The 19,109-nt window shown below is 38.5% G+C and overlaps 1 protein-coding gene across 1 annotated transcript in view; it reads left to right on the forward strand.

Annotated features, from left to right (window-relative positions):
• The window catches only part of Col6a6 (collagen type VI alpha 6 chain), a 141,127-nt gene that overhangs the window by 59,327 nt on the left and 62,691 nt on the right, over window positions 1-19,109 (forward strand). The window contains exons 10-21 of the mRNA XM_013159804.3: window positions 1,173-1,516; window positions 1,605-1,683; window positions 3,540-3,694; window positions 5,178-5,270; window positions 6,588-6,641; window positions 6,945-7,016; window positions 7,104-7,130; window positions 7,432-7,476; window positions 7,564-7,617; window positions 8,618-8,680; window positions 14,097-14,162; window positions 14,517-14,570. Coding sequence (XP_013015258.1) covers window positions 1,173-1,516; window positions 1,605-1,683; window positions 3,540-3,694; window positions 5,178-5,270; window positions 6,588-6,641; window positions 6,945-7,016; window positions 7,104-7,130; window positions 7,432-7,476; window positions 7,564-7,617; window positions 8,618-8,680; window positions 14,097-14,162; window positions 14,517-14,570 — 1,106 coding nt within the window. The remainder of the gene's footprint in view (window positions 1-1,172; window positions 1,517-1,604; window positions 1,684-3,539; window positions 3,695-5,177; window positions 5,271-6,587; window positions 6,642-6,944; window positions 7,017-7,103; window positions 7,131-7,431; window positions 7,477-7,563; window positions 7,618-8,617; window positions 8,681-14,096; window positions 14,163-14,516; window positions 14,571-19,109) is intronic.

The raw sequence follows: 19,109 nt of genomic DNA on the forward strand, positions 1-19,109 counted from the left end.
CTCAGTGTCATTATAACATCTTTGCTAATGTTTGCTTTTTCATGAGAGTGTCTTTTCTTCAAAAGCAGTGACATAGCTTGGTTACTGAGTATTTTGGGTTCAGACATTAACATAGTGTTTATCCAAGTTACACTTTCCACCTTAACACAGACAGGAGAGGATGTAAGAAATTCGAAGGACTTTGGAAAGGACATAGTCTGGTGATTCCTTCTAACTAGTTTCTTTCTCTTTATCTCACTTTCTGAATATCCAAGAAGAGAATTTCCAATAAGGTAAAATATAGTAAAGTTAAAAGGCTCCTTATCTTTTTGATAACACATTGATTTACCTTAGAGCTCATAGTGAAAACTAATTATTATGTAAGATCTTTATTTTCCATTACCTAACTCTTTTGTTATTAAAAATGAATCAAGAAGCCAGATGTGGTAGTGCACATCTGTAATCTTGCACTTGGGAGGCTGAGGCAGAATTGTTGCAAGTTTGAGACTAGCCTGGGCTACAAGGTAAGCTCACAGCCAACCTAAATTGCACAGTGAGACCCTGCCTCTAAAAAGACAAAAATAAAAAAAATAAATCAAGAATTGAACTGGACGTTTTAGTTTCAATGAATTGCATATATTCAGCTGACCAGTTTATATGGAAGTAATACAGGCAGGCATTTGCTCATACAAAAAAAAGTAGAAAAACTGACAAGCAAAGCAAAGCAAATTAAATATTGCTTTGGCTTATTTTACCAAGGAAAATGTTGTGTTTTCTGGAAAAACAATTGGCATATTTATCCAACTTAAAATTTCTCAAAAGAGTGTCCTCTCTAACTACCTGCCTTTGGAAAACTCAACTCAGTATACCAAACCCACAATAATTTCTACAATACTTAAATTTTCCTAGAATCCTGGGAATGGTGGTGCACACCTGTAACTCCAGCTCTCTAGGAGGCTGAGGCAGAAGGATTTCAAGTTTGAGCCCAGCCTGGGAATTTACCATCTTAACATGACTCTGTTGCAAAACTAATAATAAACATAGGGCTAGGGGTATAGCTTAGAGTAAAGGGCTTTGTAATCTGTAGTACTGGAAAAAAAAAAGTCAAGTCCCTAGAATCAGACAAAGGATGTGGCATGAGAATCAAAGATGTTCGTTGATTTAACAAAATGTGCTTCTCTCTTGAATCCTAGATTGCTTTGTGGATGTGGTGGTTGGATTTGATATCTCAACGCAGCTGGAAGGACAGACTTTGCTCACAGATCAGCCATGGATGGGAACCTACCTTCAAAACCTCTTACGGGCCATCAGCTCCCTCAATGGGGTGAGCTGTGAGGTGGGCACTGAGACTCAGGTTAGTGTGGCTTTTCAAGTGACAAATGCCATGGAAAAATATTCTCCCAAGTTCGAGATCTACAGTGAAAACATTCTGGACAGCTTAAAGGATTTAAGAGTTAAAGGCCCATCTCACCTGGACGTAAACCTCCTGAGTGCCCTGTGGGATGCCTTTCAGAACAAGTCAGTTGCTCGAGGAAAGGTAACGTGATTTCATTTTTATGTGTTGATTCGCAGTTGCAACAAACTTTGCTTTATTCATCTGTCTTCTCTTTTGCAAACATCCCTAGGTGGCCCTTATATTTTCAGATGGACTGGATGATGATACTGAAAAACTTGAACAAAAATCTGATGAACTTCGAAAAGAAGGTACTGAAAGTGGAGACGTGGAAAAGGAGTGTTTATTAACTCTGTAATCTCAGCACTCAACTCTAGCTCTAAAATTTCCAGAGATTCAAATAACCGTGAACTGGGCATTATTTCTACTCTGTGTATAGAGGAAGTGAATGCTTGGAGCATTCTGCGGTCTGCTTTTCCTCAGTGTTTGAAACAGTACTGAATAACAAGGCATAGTCTGGGTTTGGTGTGATGGTGTCTCTTCTAACCTTTTTGGAGAATGTGTTTTCTCCCTTCTTCCACATTATCTAATATTGCTACTTCTTTAGTGAAATGAATAGACTATTTCTCCTTTACTAAGGAATGTAAGAAATGAGTTCTTTTCTTCTAGCACTCTGTAGTTTCCAAAGCTGCAAGCTTTGCTGGACGAGTTGACCCACATCTTGGGGGCTTTCTACTCGGTTCCTTCCTTCCCGCCATTGATGGTCCACCTGAGCTTGAAAAACTCTGGCATCCAGCTTGGGCTTCTACAACTAATGGGCAGTCTTACTCATTGTTGGTTCTTATTAAAATACGTATCAGAGGAGCAAAATGCATCTGTATATTTCTGGTTTGACTATAAAACCCTCTTCCATCTGTGGACATAATTGCTGCTCCACGCAGGCCCCTTTTCTGGCAGGCTTCCCATCTGTCAATTACTGGTAATGTACGACTTCCTCATTCTCTTAGGAATTGCATGTGGCTTGTAAGGGCCACCTCACCTGAGCCGTGACTCCCCATCCCACTCCTGGGTAACAGAATTCCAGAGCTCTCTGGGATCAGGCTAAAGGTCGATTCAGCTGAGGCATCCTCTTGCTCAGCTCCCTTCCTCTTGTTTTCCTCCTCTCCTCTCCCCATCTTCTGTGCATCCTCCTTCAGCATATCAAGCACCTCCAAACCTTTCTCTCAGGCTCTGCTGCTCAGTAAGAGACGCTGACGGCTTAGCCTTTTGTGTTCGGTTCTCTTGCTTCAATCTTAAACTGAAAAGTTCTCTGAATTTACAGCCTTAGGGTAAAGGCTTTTATTTTACCTTTTACCTACTATAAAGCTGCCTTCTCTTTATCAAGTTTTAACCTTTGTTCATGAGCTATGATAGAGATTTTAATTAAGATTGAAAATACGACTTTAGAGTGGGTGGATGGTTTCCTTATCATTGTTGTTTTGAGTTTTCCTTTTGTGGGGAGAAGCTGTAGCTCTTTCCTGACAACATGAAAATTTCTTCCAGGAAGTGCTTTTGAAAATCCAGAATTCTAACACCCGTTCTCTTTCTTCCAATTCTCACTGCAAAACTAGTAAGTGAATATCAACTTCAGAAACTAGATTTTTAAAATAACATCCTCAAAAATTCAGAACCTTTGAAAAAGGGATAAAAGAATGCTAATAATGTTCTTTGAAAGAATCAAATGGCTCTCAATAGGCTCAAGTATCTCTACCCCTGGTTCCCTGTATTTAAGCACACGTGACCTCCGTAAGTAGATCCAAGGTTTTCTCTCCTGTGATTCTGTACTTCACTTAAAGTTTAGTTAAAGTGCGTATACATCCCAAGAGATTCTGTGTTTCTGTTAAGCTCCTGGGTAAGGTCAAAGTTGTGGCTTCAAGAATTTCCCATATAGTGGCAAACAGGTGATTCCTTGATGTGTGAATTCTTGGGTCTTTAACTCACCACTTCACTTCAAATCATCAGAGCATGTAAGTTCTATTCCATGTCACTTACTATCTTTATAAGGCATGGACAACAGAATGAGTGCTCATCTTGCAACAGTTTACTGAGATTAGTAATGTAAATATGCAAAAAGATTAAAGTCACCAAATTCACCCTCATCTGGAGAATGATGCTCTGTGTCCCTCAGGTCTGAATGCTCTCATCACTGTGGCTCTGGATGGAGCTGCCCATTCTGGTGACCTGGCTGACCTCCTCTACATTGAATTTGGAAAAGGATTTGAGTACAGGACACAGTTCTCCATCGGCATGAGGGATCTTGGGACTCAGCTGTCAAAGCAGCTGGTAAGTTATTCAGAAAAGGCTACTAAGTTTAATTAGCTTGCCTATAGATTTGGTATTTATGTTTGTGAGTTTGAACTAATTCTGATCATTTGTGAATGAAGGCATGCTTTTTTAAATTAATGAATGGCCTAAATAAGAAGGTGTTTGATATGTCTAGCAAAAATATAGGAAAATATTTAAATAGCATAATATTTAAGTTACAGTCTATAAATCTAAGTGCTAAAAAGAAGTCATGTTGTGAGCACGGCTGACTCTGTCCTCCCTCTGTGGGGGTTTCATTTTTCCTTGAAGTGCTAAGCACGCAGCTCATCTTGCTCAGCTTTTTAAGGGATGTGCTTCCCCCACCATGGACTGTGAGTAACAGCGAACTCCATGTGGGGTTCAGCAAGAGAAAAGCAGTCTGTGCTAATGTTGGGGGAAAGACTAATGGAAATAAACCTCCGCTGTTGCACTTTATCAGCGAGTGAGAGATTTTCACAGTTGTCTTCTTACTTTGAGATTCTGGCCATAAGTCTACTTTAGAACTGAATGCCCATGTAAGTGCTTTTTATTTCTTTGAAAAGCAACCACCATTCAAACTCGAGTTCAAGTGTTATCAAACTTTACAACACTAGGGTTATTTTAATGAATGACTAGTGATTTGTTTAGAGTCTTTGTGTTGAGGGTGGTATTTGGGATTGAACACAGGCAAAAATGCTCAGCCACTGAGCTGTAATCGTAGCACTTTTTTGAGACAGGGTCTCACTTTGTTGCATGGCTTAGCCTTGAACTCACATCCTTTCGCCCTGGCCTCCCTGTGCTACCATACTCCTCTGTGACTTGTTCATAATTTGTAAAATATTTAATCAGTAAATCAGGATACTTCCCAATGAAATGCTAGTTTCCACTATTTTCCACCAATAGAATTTTTGTATAAAGAATTTATTCAAAGTAGTGATTCTGTAAAAAAGAATTCTTAAAAGAATGTGGAAATTTGTTGGTATTCCTGTCCTATGTGGAGAGACTATTCTGTGAAGTTTATTTTTTTATCTAATGCTCTTTAAAATTTGTATTGATACTTTATTGCTTTTTCCTAAGTCATCTAGCACACTGAGTTCACCAAATGGGGAAAGGAGAAAGCAGAGTATATTATTTTATTAAACAAAGAATATGGGGCTGCATATGATAGGGTCATTGCTCTAGGGCCAATGCCACAGTCAGTGCTAGAGTTGGAATGAGAACCAGCAACCACACTGATAGACTGGTATACACCAAGTGGACCATGGCTAACCTGATTTGGAATTCCTCGAATGGTAGAGAATGCAGATCACAGAAGAAAGATGGAAACAAAAGAATCCTGCACACTCTCTGTCTAACACGGTCACTCTGATAGTCTGCAGACTTCTGAAATGATGGTAGGAACGCAGATCGTGCCACGGAGCACATGTGTGTGCTTTGGGAAGGAATGCCAGCAAACATAATGTGTTTCTCACCCTCTGCCAAGATCAATGTTGCTGAAAGGACCTGCTGCTGTTTGTTCTGCAAGTGCATTGGAGGAGACGGCATGATGGGAGATCCTGGAACATCAGGCAAGAAGGTATTTGCAGTTCAGATGAGGGGATTAGTTCTGTGAATTTAGTATATCTTTTTGGACAAAGGTGTCTACAGAAATAAGGGGTGATTTTAATTTCTAGATAGAGCATCAGAGGTGACCATTTATTACACTTCTTTTTTTATTTGTCAAAGTTATCAGTTTCATTTGGCGTTCTTAATTAGCACACCCCTTTCTTTTTTTAAAAAAAGTTTTTAGATAAATCTAAAGAGAAACAGCTGTCAAAATATTGATTATTCATATTCAGCTATGACAACTATGCAGAAAACTACACAGTGTTCCCTGGTGTTGAACAGTGAAAATCTCTGTGATGTTGGTGATTCATTTCAGTTAACATTTTTAATGACACAGTCATTAACATCAAGTAGATATGTTGTGTAATCAGCTGAAAAGCCAAATCAGGTCACTCTGCCGCAGCAGAGATCTTAAGATCTTCATGTTTCACAGATATGCACACATGCGTGCACACACATACATACACACACACGTACACACACACAAAAGGCCAATTTTTAAAAAAGATAACCAGCAGTATTAATTCACATATTACATTTCCCTGAAAGTAAGACCCAGCTGGAAAATAATCAGCCTTGAAAACTAGTTAGAAAACTGAATCTTATTTTCAGGGAAAGAGGGCATTTTCTAACTAATAAGTCTGTACACTCTTAAAGAAAAGAGATGTTCAAATATATGTAAATGCTATGGGATACATTTAACAATGACTTTGATGCCATTTGCTACCTATGATTTGGTTTTTGAATAATATATAGGTCATGCTATAACTCTCCAATCACTAGAACCGGGCCTCTGAAGGAAGCTTTGGATAAATTATTTCCTGAATGATTTAACTTCATGTAAAGACAATAATAGAATTTAAAACAAAAATGGAGAGCTCGGGAAGAATAGAAGGAAATGTGTGTGCCATAAATCCTAAAAAAGTGTTATAACTTCCTGAAAGAGAACAACTACAATGTTTCAAGAGCTAATACTGTACATGCTTGGTTATTTGTCTGGGGAAAAACCCCTTCGGTTTTATATATAATTCAGGAGAGCACTAAAGACAATATTACGACACACGCAGGCATACATGCACGCACACACACACACACACACATACATACACACACGCTCTTGAATTGTCTGGATACTTGTCTCAAAATTCTATTTCTCTTTATGTGTGTAGATGCAGCCTGGGTTGGCAAGGGAGAACTTTATTCCCCAAACCCTTGCTTTCCATGTGAAGAAACACCTCTGGGTTTTCGCTGTGGTGTGTTAATGCTTTCTCTCTTCTCTTATTTCCAGGGACTTACAGGTTTTAAAGGCAGCGAAGGATACTTAGGGGAGGACGGCATTGCTGTAAGTTAAGGATTTTCTGTTCTGGTTCCATTTGCTCCTGAAAACATATGTAGAATATGTAATCCCTTGCTTCATTTCCCAGGGAAATAAAGATCAGATTCCAAAGACTCATGTTCTAAAACCAGGTCCCTCTTAATCCTGTGCTTTGCGTCTAAGCCACTGGTTTTTAAGCATAAATTCTGAATTATAAGCCGTGATCAGTCATATACCCTTTTCCCCACAACAGCAAAATCCTGTCAAATGTCTAACATAGAATCCAGATTGCAGTAGAATCGGCTCATCTGGCTATTTGCTCTTTCTCAGGGCGAGAGAGGAGCCCCTGGTCCGGTGGGAGAGCAGGGTACTAAGGGATGCCATGGCACCAAAGGTCCCAAGGTGAGAACCGCATGAGATATTGTGACAGCTTCTCAAGACTTAACCCCATTTTCCTACATTAATTATCACTGTCCTTTCTGTTTTCAGGGGATTAGAGGACTACATGGAGAAGAGGTATGTAGCACCGGGCCCATTCTTAGCTGCTCAACTGTTATCCAGAGTTATTTTTGAAATTATGGTAGAGTTTATACCTAAACCTTCCCATTGATCTTCCTTTTCATTTCGGTGTTAGTCATTTCATTTTGTGTATTTCTGTCTTTTATTGCAGGTGGTGGACACGGTTTGTTCACTGACAGTAATCTATACTCAGGCAAAGCCTAAAAAGGAAACGCAAAATCAGATGCTTTTGTTTAGTGTCTGACTTTGGTCCGCATAGGTATGATGCACTGTGGTCTAATCACATCTGTCTTTTCAGGGCGAAGTTGGGGAACTTGGAGTCGATGGATTAAATGGAGAACAGGTGGAGATTTTTCTTGAACAACAGAGACCCTCCTGAGCTATTCCCCATTAAGACAATGGGAATTTGATATTTTCCTTCTGTTTTTAGGGTGAGACTGGTCTTCCTGGAAGAAAAGGAGAAAAGGGCGATGCAGGATTCCAGGTAAGGATTCAGTAAAGAAAACATAAAATCTACATTTGAAAGTGAAGGCATAATTAATAGAGTAAAACAGAAGCCCTAGATGTATCAGTTAACTGTTGCCTCAGAATTTTTCTGTGATAAACATTCACAAAATGCTAATCAGCTACCACAATAAACACTTAGTTTGGCTGCTGGCCTTGAGTGGTTTAGACAAGGCGAAGGTGACCTTGGCTGGTACTACTGTAGTTTGGCTACAACCTTTTCTTGATAAGAAGAAACATACAAAGTCTCTCAAGTCATCTTGAGGCCATGGTGTGGGAATTTCCCAGCAACGCTTCTGCCTGTTTCTGTTCACCCTGTTAAGTCAGGCAGCCTAATTTGGGAGAAAGTAGTCTTGCCCTTTACAGTTGGAAATCACTTCAGGGTTACATGGAAAGGACACAGATATAAGGAGGATTGAAATATTGGTTCCATCGAGGCAGCTGCCACCCTGAGAACAGCAGAAGGATGTTGACAAAGGTCTGAGGAGGGAGGCAGCCCCGGGGGAGTCTGCCACTCTTACCCTGAACGCCAGCTGAAGTCACACTTCAGTTATCTGCTGTGCCTTCGGCTGTGAAAATTGGGTGAAGAATCTATTTCCTGACTGATGTAACCACTTTGAGCAAACTGCATGATCCTTCTGAGCCTCAAGTGCCCCGCTAAAAGCAAAAAAAAAAAAAAAAAAAAAAAAAAAAAAATGATGAACAATATCCGCTTCGTAAAATAGTTGTAACAACAAAACAAGGTGACAAAATACGTCTGGACTGTAGAGTTCACCACTGTGGAGAACAATTGTGCTCACTATTACATTATTTATATGATGCCTGAAACTATTTCTTGATGGCTCATTATTCCCAGTTTAAAAGTAACCTCACTAGAAAATATTTAATTATTCAAACTAGAATGTTAGCTCTTTGTTTACTCTTATTAATTGTAATCAAAATCTTCATCTTGTTCTTCTTGTGGTTTGTGTTAACTTTAGGGCAGCCCAGGAAAGAGAGGGAGCAAAGGTGATCACGGAGCAAAGGGTCTGAGGGGAGACCCGGTAAGTGCCGGGAGCGTGGGCATCCTCAAGGCTCCCCCTGCAGCCCTTCCCGTAGGGAAAGACGTTTCCATCTTAAGGCACAAAGACGATCTGGAGCTTAAAGTATCACCTGTCAAAATTATCAGAGAATTGGAAAAGCAAGTACCTGTGCTGGATCTTTCTCTGCTTAGAACTGTTCTTCTTTTTATTAGTACATATTTGCAGTATATAATAATTACTTCTCTTATGGGGAGTTGGTACATGTAAGTAACACATCTTCAATCTTTTTCATTCCTTTCTCTCCCCCATCCCCATCTCTGGATTCCCTTCCCTTTTACAAAAGCTCTCTCTCTGCATTTTCTATTATTTATTTACATTTTGAGTTTCTCATATATAAGAGAAATCAGGTGATAGTTAAGCTTATGGGTCTGATTTATATTACTTAACATTATGGTTTCAAGGTGTATCCACTTTCCTACAGATGGCTCAAGTTTATTTTTCTTTATGGCAAAGCAGTGCTCCATTGTGTATAAATACCACATTCACTTTATTGTTCTTCTATTGATGGACATATAGGTTGCTTCCAAGATTTAGCTACTATGAACTGTTCTGCTATAAACACGGATATATATGCATTATTCTGTAATATGATGTCTTAAACACTTTTGAGAAGATACCTAGAAGGGGAATAGCTGAGTTTAATGGAATTTCTATTTTTAGTTTTTGAGGAATCTCCGTATCAATTTCCATAGTGATTGTACTAGTTTACAACCCCACTGCCTGTATAGGAGGGTTCCTTTTTCCTTGCAGGCTTACCAGCATTTGTAATTATTTGATTTCTTGACGACAGCCATTGTTTCTGGATGGAATTTCCATGTTTTAATTTGCAGTTCTCTAACGGCCTGAGTTGTTGGACATTTTTCATGTATTTATTGGCCATCTGCACTTCTGAGAAGGTTCTATTTATTTCCATTTATTTCAGTCCATTTTATCATTGGATCTTTTATTTTGGAGTGTGTCTAATTTTTTTCTTAGTTCTTTATATATTCTCAATGTTAGTCTTCTGCCCCAGGAGTAGCTGGCAAAATCTTTCCCATTTTGTAGGTTGTCTCTTCACTCTGTTAGCTGTTTCCTTTGCAGTGCAGAAAATTTTCAGTTTCTTATCTCACTTGTTGATTCTTGATGTTACTTCTGTATCAGTGGGCTCTGTTCAGAAAGTGTTTGCCTACACCTATGTCTTCAAGAGTTTTACCCATTTTTATCTTCCAGCAGATTGTGTGTTATGACATTTACATCTTTTATCTATTTTGATGCTATCTGTCCTCTAGAATATGTTTTTGGCTCTGTTGTCAAAGGTGATGCAGTTGAATGTGCCCGGAGTTGTTTCTGTATCCTCTCTTCTGTTCCAGTGTTCCACATGTCTGTTTTTTGTTTGCCTGTTTGTTTTGCTAATACCATGCTGTTTTTGTCATTGTAGCTTTGTAGTGTAGCTTAAAGTTTGGAATTGTCATGCCTCCCACTTTACTGTTTTACCAAGGAATGTTTTTGCTATTCTGGGTCTCTTTGGGCCATATGAATTTTAAGGTTCTTCTCTGTGGTTCTGTGAGGAATGCTATTGATATTTTGATTGAGGTTGCTTTAAATCTGTATATCAGTTTGGGGACTCTGGGCACTTGACAACATTTCTTCTCTTTATCAAGGAAGAGGGTGGAGGGGCATCTTTCCATTTCCTACTGTCATCTTCAGTCTCCTTTTCCAGTGTACTGTAGTTTTTATTGTAGACATCTTTCTCTTCCTTGGTTAAATTCATTCCTAAGTATTTCAGTTTTTGAATGCTATTGTGAATGTATTGTTTTCCTAATTTCTTTCTCAGTGAGTCCATTACTGCTGTACAGTAACACTATTATTTTTGTGTATTTATTTTCTATTCTACTACATTACTGAATTTAGTTATTAGTTATATGTGTCATTTGGTGCAATCTTTCTGGATCTTCTATGTAGACCCAAATGATAATTGGATTCCTTCCTTTCCTATACATATTACTTTTGCTTTTTTCTTGCCTGATTGCTCTGGCTGATGTTTCAAGTACTATACTGAAGAGGAGTGGTGACAGTGTACTTCTTGTCTTATTCCAATTTTAGTTTCCCATTTAGTCTGACATAGGCAGTGGCTTTGTCATTTAGAATCATTCTTAAGTTATTGAGTGATAGAGAAATTCTAATCACTCCATTTTCTGCCTCCTGAGGACTTAAGCACATGGGCAGGATGGAGAAACAAAACCATCTCTCTTTTTTTTTTTTTTTTTTTTTCTCATTTGAGACTATCAACCTCACTTCTCTGAATCCAAGGATCCATGGATTATTTTTTTCAGAAAAAGCTTATCACAGGAAGATCCCTGTTCTCCCAGGGACAAAACCCAGTAGAACAGTTGTGATTCACATTCAGACAGATGCCCACCAGTGATGAATAGACCAAGTCTATGGCATCATTGTGCTCTAGGATTTTCATCACCGCATGGTGATGAAACATTTAACTAAGCCTCCAAAATTTTTAAGAATTAAGACTTGGATTGTTTTAAGAACTGAAAGCTTACTTGACTTTTTATTGAACTGTAACATATATCAGAAATATTTACAACTGTGTGCCTTAATCAGCTACCTAGATTAAAAAAAATAAAACATACTGTTATCCCATATGTCCAATGTAACCCATTTTACCCAAGATAATCACTATTCTACCAACATAAATTACTTTTACCTGTTCCTAAACTTTTGGTGAGTCACTTTTCTCTGTGGTCCTTTGGTTTTGGCTTCTTCTGCGCTACTTTATGATTGAGAGAGTCACTCATGCTGTCATGTAGATCAGCTGTTTCTCTGGTCTCATTGCTTTATTGTCATGTGACTATACCATGATTTATTTACCCAATCTGCTACTTTTTGATATTTGGGTTGTATCTAGTTGTTGCTATAATAAATAGCACTGCAATGACTGTTGCTGTATATTGCTGTTAGTGGATTTTGTGCACATTTTATTGGGTGTATACTTTAGGAGCAGAATTTCTGGATCAAGACGCATTCGCTTACCTGCAACTTAGGTCTTTACAGTCAAATTCCTCTCAGAAAAGTTTGATTCATACTCCTTCCTCTATGTACAATGGTTATATGCTACATACCCATCCGGATGGCTACAGTTTGTAAAAACTTACAACATTAAATGCTGATGAGCATGTGAGATGACTGGAAATCTTATAGGACTTCATTGTATAATGTATTGATCAGAGAAATGAGTTAGTACAATATATGTTGACAAATGTAAGTTCTAGGAATGCCATGAAGGTACCTTTAGTTAAAATGTAGAGAAATTTGCACTTGAAGAAAACATTGTTTAATGCATCACATCTTCTGATAACAGTCTAGTGAACTGAGAGTTTCAAAATTGCTAATTTTGAACCAAAAATTATTCATAGTAATAATTCAGTAGTTGTTCAAGTATGTAGACATTTCAGCCTGTGAAATGAAACATAGAAATTCATTTGAGGTATTGATACACAATTTCCTCTGACTTTAATCACAATCTCCTCTGATTTTCTGCTATAGAATGTGATTATATAACATTTTTAAAAGAATCTGAATAATGTAAAATGTTTTAATTTTAAAGGAAAGGATATGACTTCAAGATTAGCTGAAAATTCAACCTACCAGAGTGTATGCAATGTGTTGCTTATCAACTATACTAATTTTAGATAGTTTTTCCAAATCCTTCCCACCCACTTAGGAATATTCATCTTGAATTTAAAACAACTCTCTCTGTTTTTTATGTGTGGTTTTAGAGGGTTGCTATTTCAGGAAAAATTTGGGAGCGCAAGATGATAGAACAAATGGAACACACATGTGATCAGGTTATTTATAGAAATGTATGCAACTGACACAAATCGTGAAAATCTAAGCTTATTTAGTTAAAATTTCTGATCATGCATAAGCTTGTTTGGCTGTTTGAAACTTCCCAATTCTTTTAATGTAATTCTTAGGGAAAACTAGCTAAATCAATTAGTACATCTCCAGAGGCTAGAAAGTTTCAGCTTTTGACAACATCAGTACTAGAAGCCATGTTTAATTGTAAATTTGTGTTAAATGACTTTTTGTCTAGTTAAATAGATTATAGGAAATCTAAACCTGTTTATAATCACATTGACCAATTTATCTACATACAATTTAGATCAGTTTGAACAGTAAAATGTGCCAATGTAAGATTCTTTTTCATGTTACCTCCAATTACATCTTTTAAGGTTGAAAAAGAGCTAACATGTTCAATGAAATAAGTCTAGATTTTACCTTCATTTTAGTTGCTTGCTTTTTTCTCCAAAATATAATCTTCTAAGTATTTACTTTAGATATACCCTTCTTAGAGACTTTAAGAGGGAAATATTTAAACTTTGAAGAAAGATTAAAATGCAGAAACTAATTTTGGACTTCCATACATAAGAAAAGGTATCATTTTCATGTGTGCTTTGGTCATATGAGTTATATAGAATAAATTTCAATTTCGTTTAAGTGCAAAAACTGTTTGCTTAAAAAGTTTACAAAGTATCTGGAACAAAGATGTGTCTCTGCTGGTGATTGCAAATCACTTATTGATTGATGAAGGTAATCTGGGCTGTATCAGCAGAACAGCCTGGCAGCTGGTGCTCAGCAGGCCCAGATAATTGTTGCCTCCTCTTGATTCATTGGAGCATTGACCAAATTGACTGACTTGATTGATTTTTCTCAGCTCTGTGGAGTCACAGCTCTGTTTGTGGTCCCTGTACTCAAGCTAGAAGGCTTTTGAGCTGGTCTGCTAGGAAAAACACCTCCAGCATGTTCCTGTTTTCAGTTTCTCCTGGGACATTTGCATGAATATTGGGAAAATTCAAGATTCTAGAATTCCCTGAAAATCATAAAAACAGATACAACCAGGCTTCCAGGAAGAGAAAAGGAAATACAGTTGGAACAGCCCCCAGTGCTGTGCAGTGTGCTTCTGTTACTCCAGGGACACCATCCTGTGTTGGTTGTCTCCCCACAGGACCGGAAAGCACAGACTACCCGTTCTCAAGAGTAGATTTTCGTAGGCCCAGAGGAAATGTGGAAAAGCTAGAAGAGGGGTCAGTAGCAAGAAAGGGTAGTTCCAGACCCCGGATAAGGAATGTCATCCACACAAGTCATGTCACCATGCTTTTCCCACAGCCGCATTTCTTATGCCCACCCCCTGCTCACCTAAACTCTCCATTCTCATTCTGCTGATGCCAAGCAGAGTGGGAAGAGAAAAGACACGAGCCATGTATAATTTCAACTTATTTCTGCTTCGTCTTGTCAGAGTTTTGAGGGACAGTTGAATGTGTTACACACAAGTTATATTTCTAAGGAGAGCTATTCAAACCTGATTTTTCTTTTTTCTTTTTAGGGAATTCCTGGATTTGACAATAGCATACAAGGACCCAAGGGCTTGAAAGGAGAACGTGGAAGACAAGTAATTATGGGGGCCCTTGAAAACAAACTTCTCAAATGCTGCCATGATTGTGAGGCTCAAGTTGGTAGGGGCAGAATATGAAATACCTGATAAAGTATTTGGGATCAGAGTGAATATACTTGGTAAAGAAAAACTATTGTTAGGAGCAAAAAGTCTTTTACTTCTGCTTATCAACCACTCTGGGAGTTGAAACACATTCTCTGCTTTTTATGATCAGTGGAGGTTAATGCCACCTTCCAAAGAGGGTTGTCACTGGTCTGAACCCATCTGTGTCCTCCTCTGAGCACACACTGATGTTGAAGAGTAACAGTGTCAATGCTATATAACTGTCTCACTCTTCTGTTTCTTTGACAGGGTAGAAGAGGCTGGCCAGGCCCGTCTGGGACACCAGGCTCCAGAAGAAGGACAGTAAGAGTCCATGACTTTCTAAATAAAAATAAGATGGTTCCAGTAACTTCTTTATGGTGAAAATGGTTGGCTGTGGGGCATGGGTGATACAGTTCCAGGGAAGCTCACCATCCCAGGAACACTGACCTAGAATATTGCTCAGGATACGCCTGGTGGGAGGCTTGGGCGAGGCCCTGAAGGTGAAGGAAGAAGTTGCTGGATGCAGGGAGATATCGTATCAGGAACGATTGCTGCACAGAGAGGATGCGGCATCCAACTAGGGAAAGGGGATCAAAGTTGGGCCTACTTGCTGGGCTAAATGAAGCTGCCAGTGATGCCATTTAAGCCCAATTTTATGAATATTAGGAAAAGGCAGTCTTGGTGGAGGCATATATCTGAGGGCTAAATTAAATTACTTGTTATAAATTCCTTCGCAGGTATTTTTTTTATTTTGTGGAGCTTTTAAAAATGCATACTTGAAAAAAGTTTCTACCTTGTAGAAAAGCACAAAGATTACAAAAGAAACTCTACCCAATAAGGAGACATAATTGTCATGAAATTCACTTCAATGGCTTCACCAATCTGCTTTAGAGTCTAAATTAAGCCTACCTTGTCTCATTTTGCAGCATCTTCTTTCCATTAGTTATCCAGCCTCCTCCAAGTTCCAAAAATATAGCATGCTTTGAAACCAGTCACTAACAAATGCTGGCCAAGTGTGTTGTGTTTGCTATGCAGTGTATTTTCTGAGAAAAGTTCCTAAAACTAGCTACTAGAGTCCACCAAGAAAATATTTTTCTATTTTGAAGCATACCCATCTCCTTTGCAAGGCAGCAAATGGTGGCTAGGGAAGGATTGTATTAATGCTATTTCAGTGCATTTAAAGATAAAAATGCAGTTGCCATTCATTTTACTTTCTAAAAGGGTGTAACAGGCTTACATACCCTGGAAACTATTTTCAACTTAAAGAATATCATCCAGGAACTCCTGGCATGGGGAGATGTACGTTTACGGTTTTACAGCCTCCAGAGACTAATGCAGCATGACTATGTATTATTTAAACCACACAGAGCTTGAGAAATGCGGCCTCATCTTGGGTTACACAGCCAGTCATGCCATTCAGAGGTAAAAGCAGGGCTTCCAATTAAAAATAGTAAAATCAGTGTGTCCATCTCACTGAAAGCAAAAGAAAGGAAAACTGGGAAACAAACAATGACCACAATCTCAAGTCACAAATAATGACAAATATTAGGCATCTTATTATTTGAAAATCTGGATCCTAGTAGAGAAAAGTTTAGAGCACTAAAATTATGTGTTTAGATGGCGAACCCAATCAGATTTATCTAAAAGAAACTGCCAGAGTCCAGAAAGAGCCGGTGAGCGAACTCCAGGCCACTGGAGATTTTGAGAGGAACAGAAAAAACGCCCATAGAAACTTGTTGGCGGAGGAGGTAGAAGGGGTGAGGAGGTAAAAAATATTATTTTTGTGTTGTGTACAACTGGCAGCCAACACCATGGAGTAAGGAGAGAAGCGAGTGACTGTCACATTACAGAAAGACTACGAGGGGCTTTCAGTGAGCTCTGTGAGTCTCTTAAATGGCAAAAAATGAGGGAAGATGTAGCCCTGAAAGCAAAAGAAAGACTATGTCTGATGAGGGAGTGTTGTAATGCCATGTGTGTGTCAGAAGGGCAGCCCAACCCCAGCTCCACCTCCCAGGAAGTTCTGAGGCAAACAGGCGCCTCTGTTCCCAGGTGGTTCATCTTCAGGAAGGTCGCTAAGTCTTATAAACTAACCAGACAATTAAAAATCAGAAGCCGTGCAAAAGAGAAGAAAAGCCATGACCAAAAGACAAATGACCCCTGAAGAGGAATTAATTATTGAAGGAAAAAGTAGTTTTCTGGTCAACAGTTCTTCAACGAGATGAAGTCAACCTTATTGCTCTTTAAGAGTATTGACCAGACTGTAGCAGGTGTGGGAAGCAAACACACAGCGCTTACGGAGTAACCAAAGGGAAACCTAGAGATGAAAGGGACGGAAGAAATGTTATTGCCTGGTTTTCAGCTCCTTTTAATTTTTTGTCTATTCAAATAACATTTACAACAAAAGCTTTGTTTAATCTGAAGTACCACTGGTTAGAATTTTACCAAAAATGTCATAAGATTATGCAAAGAATCATAATTAGCAAATGTGAATAATAGCTCTTTCTATAGAGGATTTAGGGTGATTTAAAAATTTTTATGCTGCATATTTTCTTCAAATATTTTAAAAAGCCAGCATGTGTCTTTTTTATAGTAACATTAAGTCAGTCTTTAAGAAAGAAGAAAACTCTATACTCTTCGCTGCAAAACTACAAAATGTAGTTAGATAGTGGGCTGAGGATGTAGCTCAGTGGTAGAGGACATACCTAGCATCTGCCAGGCCTTAGGTTTGACCCCTGTACCATTACCAAAAGATAAAACATCCAGGTAGGTAGGAACGTTGAGGGCTCCTCAGAGCAAAAAGATTCTGCTGACCGGTAAGTACCTGGAGGACAGCTGTGCTGGTAATACCCAGAAGCCCACGTGTCTGTGACCGAGGGTCTGAGTATCTTTGGTCTGGGATGTCATCCTCCCAGGCCCTTTTGGGGAGATTTTCTTCTTGATGTGACTAATCTTACTTGCTTTCAAGATAAGTCAGGTTGTCCATTGGTGTTACCAGGCAGCCACCAGTCCTTGGGTAAACCATCGAGACTTTGGAGTTCTCATCTTTTCCATGCAGAATATTTTAAAACATTAGACAAAATTGCAAAATCATCTCCCTTGTTTTCTTTCTATCTCTCATATCTGCCAAGGTATCTCCCCAATGACTTTCATTTGGAGCTTAAATCCCAAATGGCCATTAACAAATAGGCTTGTTAACTGTTTCTAACTAGACAGGTTTCCATTATTTGTGTCACTGGTGAGGTCAAGCCTGTCTCCTCCATTAGCTTTATAAAATCCTGGCTAGAGACAAGAGTCAGATTTTGCTTGCTATGACTCAACCCAGTACCTTGAAAGCCACAAGACTCAATACATATATGTTGTCATGATTCACATTAATCATGCCCTTTCAAAATCAAACCTTAAAGAAGAGGAAATAACTGCTATTGATAGCTTTTCAAACACTGTGACAGTGAACCAGAGGAAAAATTTTTTTGAGGTTAGGAGTTTTTATTGAAAATAAGGAGAAAGGAAAAAAAGAGAAAATAAGGAGAAAGAGACTAGCTCCTGAATTCCCAGTAGCGGCCCCATCTATAGTTAATTACAGATAAGCAGAGCACAGGAATTGCATGGTTCAGAGGCTCTGAGGATTTAAAATGGCCAATTGGGACTCACTGTTTTAATCCAGTTCTTTGACATGTAGTGTCAAAACTGAGAAAACTGAGAGAAATATTTTTGAATGGAGAAGTCTGCTCCACTTTTCTTAAATTATACTGGAAGCTCTTTATTTTGCCGGACTATAGCATTCCTTTCGATTCTTTCTGTGGCAATTAGATGCATTGTTATAAAGTCCTGTCTGTATTTCCTGCTCCAAGAATCCCGGTGATGTCTGCTAAATGAAGAATAACAAACCCTTCAGCCCAGGGTTTTTAATCTAGTAACCCTGCTAGTCCTTCTCTTCTCCCACTCTTGACCCAAATGGCCTAATCGCTACTACCAAACACACTTCTTATTTTCCTGCCTTTACACTGCCACATAGACTGTACACTCTGCTGGAAAGGCTTCTTACCTCCCAGCTTGTAAGAGTTCTACCCATCCTCTGCAGCTATTTTAAAAACCCTTCCTCCAGGGAGATTTTCTGGGGTAATGATTGCCTTCTCTGAAACTCATATCTCCATCTTCCTATCTTACAGCCCTTGCCATCCTTTGCATTATAAATATTGGCAATATTTCTCTCTCTAAAACCCAAAAAATGGGGGTCTTATAACTGTGTTTATGATCTTTATGCATACAATTGCCATCTAATGTACTTTAAAGGCTAGCAGGTACTTTTCTAAATCAAAATATCTACTTGTCCATGTTGCTGGTCCATACTTTTCTGAAGTGAATTAAAACAGACAAAAACAAACCCTTCTGCTAACAGTGTTGACAGCTTCTTTTCTTCCTTCTGTCAGAGAAATTTTAGCCTTGCATCTTGAGATGACTTATCAGTGCTCGAAAGAACTAAGACTATTTCCACAAACACAGTCATACTTCTTTTATAACAATATATTTTAACATATGAGTAACAGAATTTAAACCCCCCCATAGAATATCTCAGATAAATTTCCGTAAGGACTATGCTTTTTTATGTTTATTAAATACTATAAATTCTAAATGTAAATTTTGCTCTAAGCTTACTGAATGGTTTCAAGTAGGACAACAAAATGTCATTACTTTTCTCTTCTATGAACTATTAATATGCAATATATGTAGACCCCTAATCTTAGAGTAAAAGGGGCTGGGGATTTAGCTCAGCGGCATAAGTACCTGCCTTGCAAGCAGGCAGTTGTGAGTTCGATCCCCGGTACTGATAAAAAGGAAAAAGACAAAAAAAAAAAAAAA

This window comes from Cavia porcellus, unplaced genomic scaffold (assembly GCF_034190915.1).
Source record: "Cavia porcellus strain 051 isolate PalLab524CR breed Dunkin Hartley unplaced genomic scaffold, mCavPor4.1 scaffold_5, whole genome shotgun sequence".
Lineage (NCBI taxonomy): Eukaryota > Metazoa > Chordata > Mammalia > Rodentia > Caviidae > Cavia > Cavia porcellus.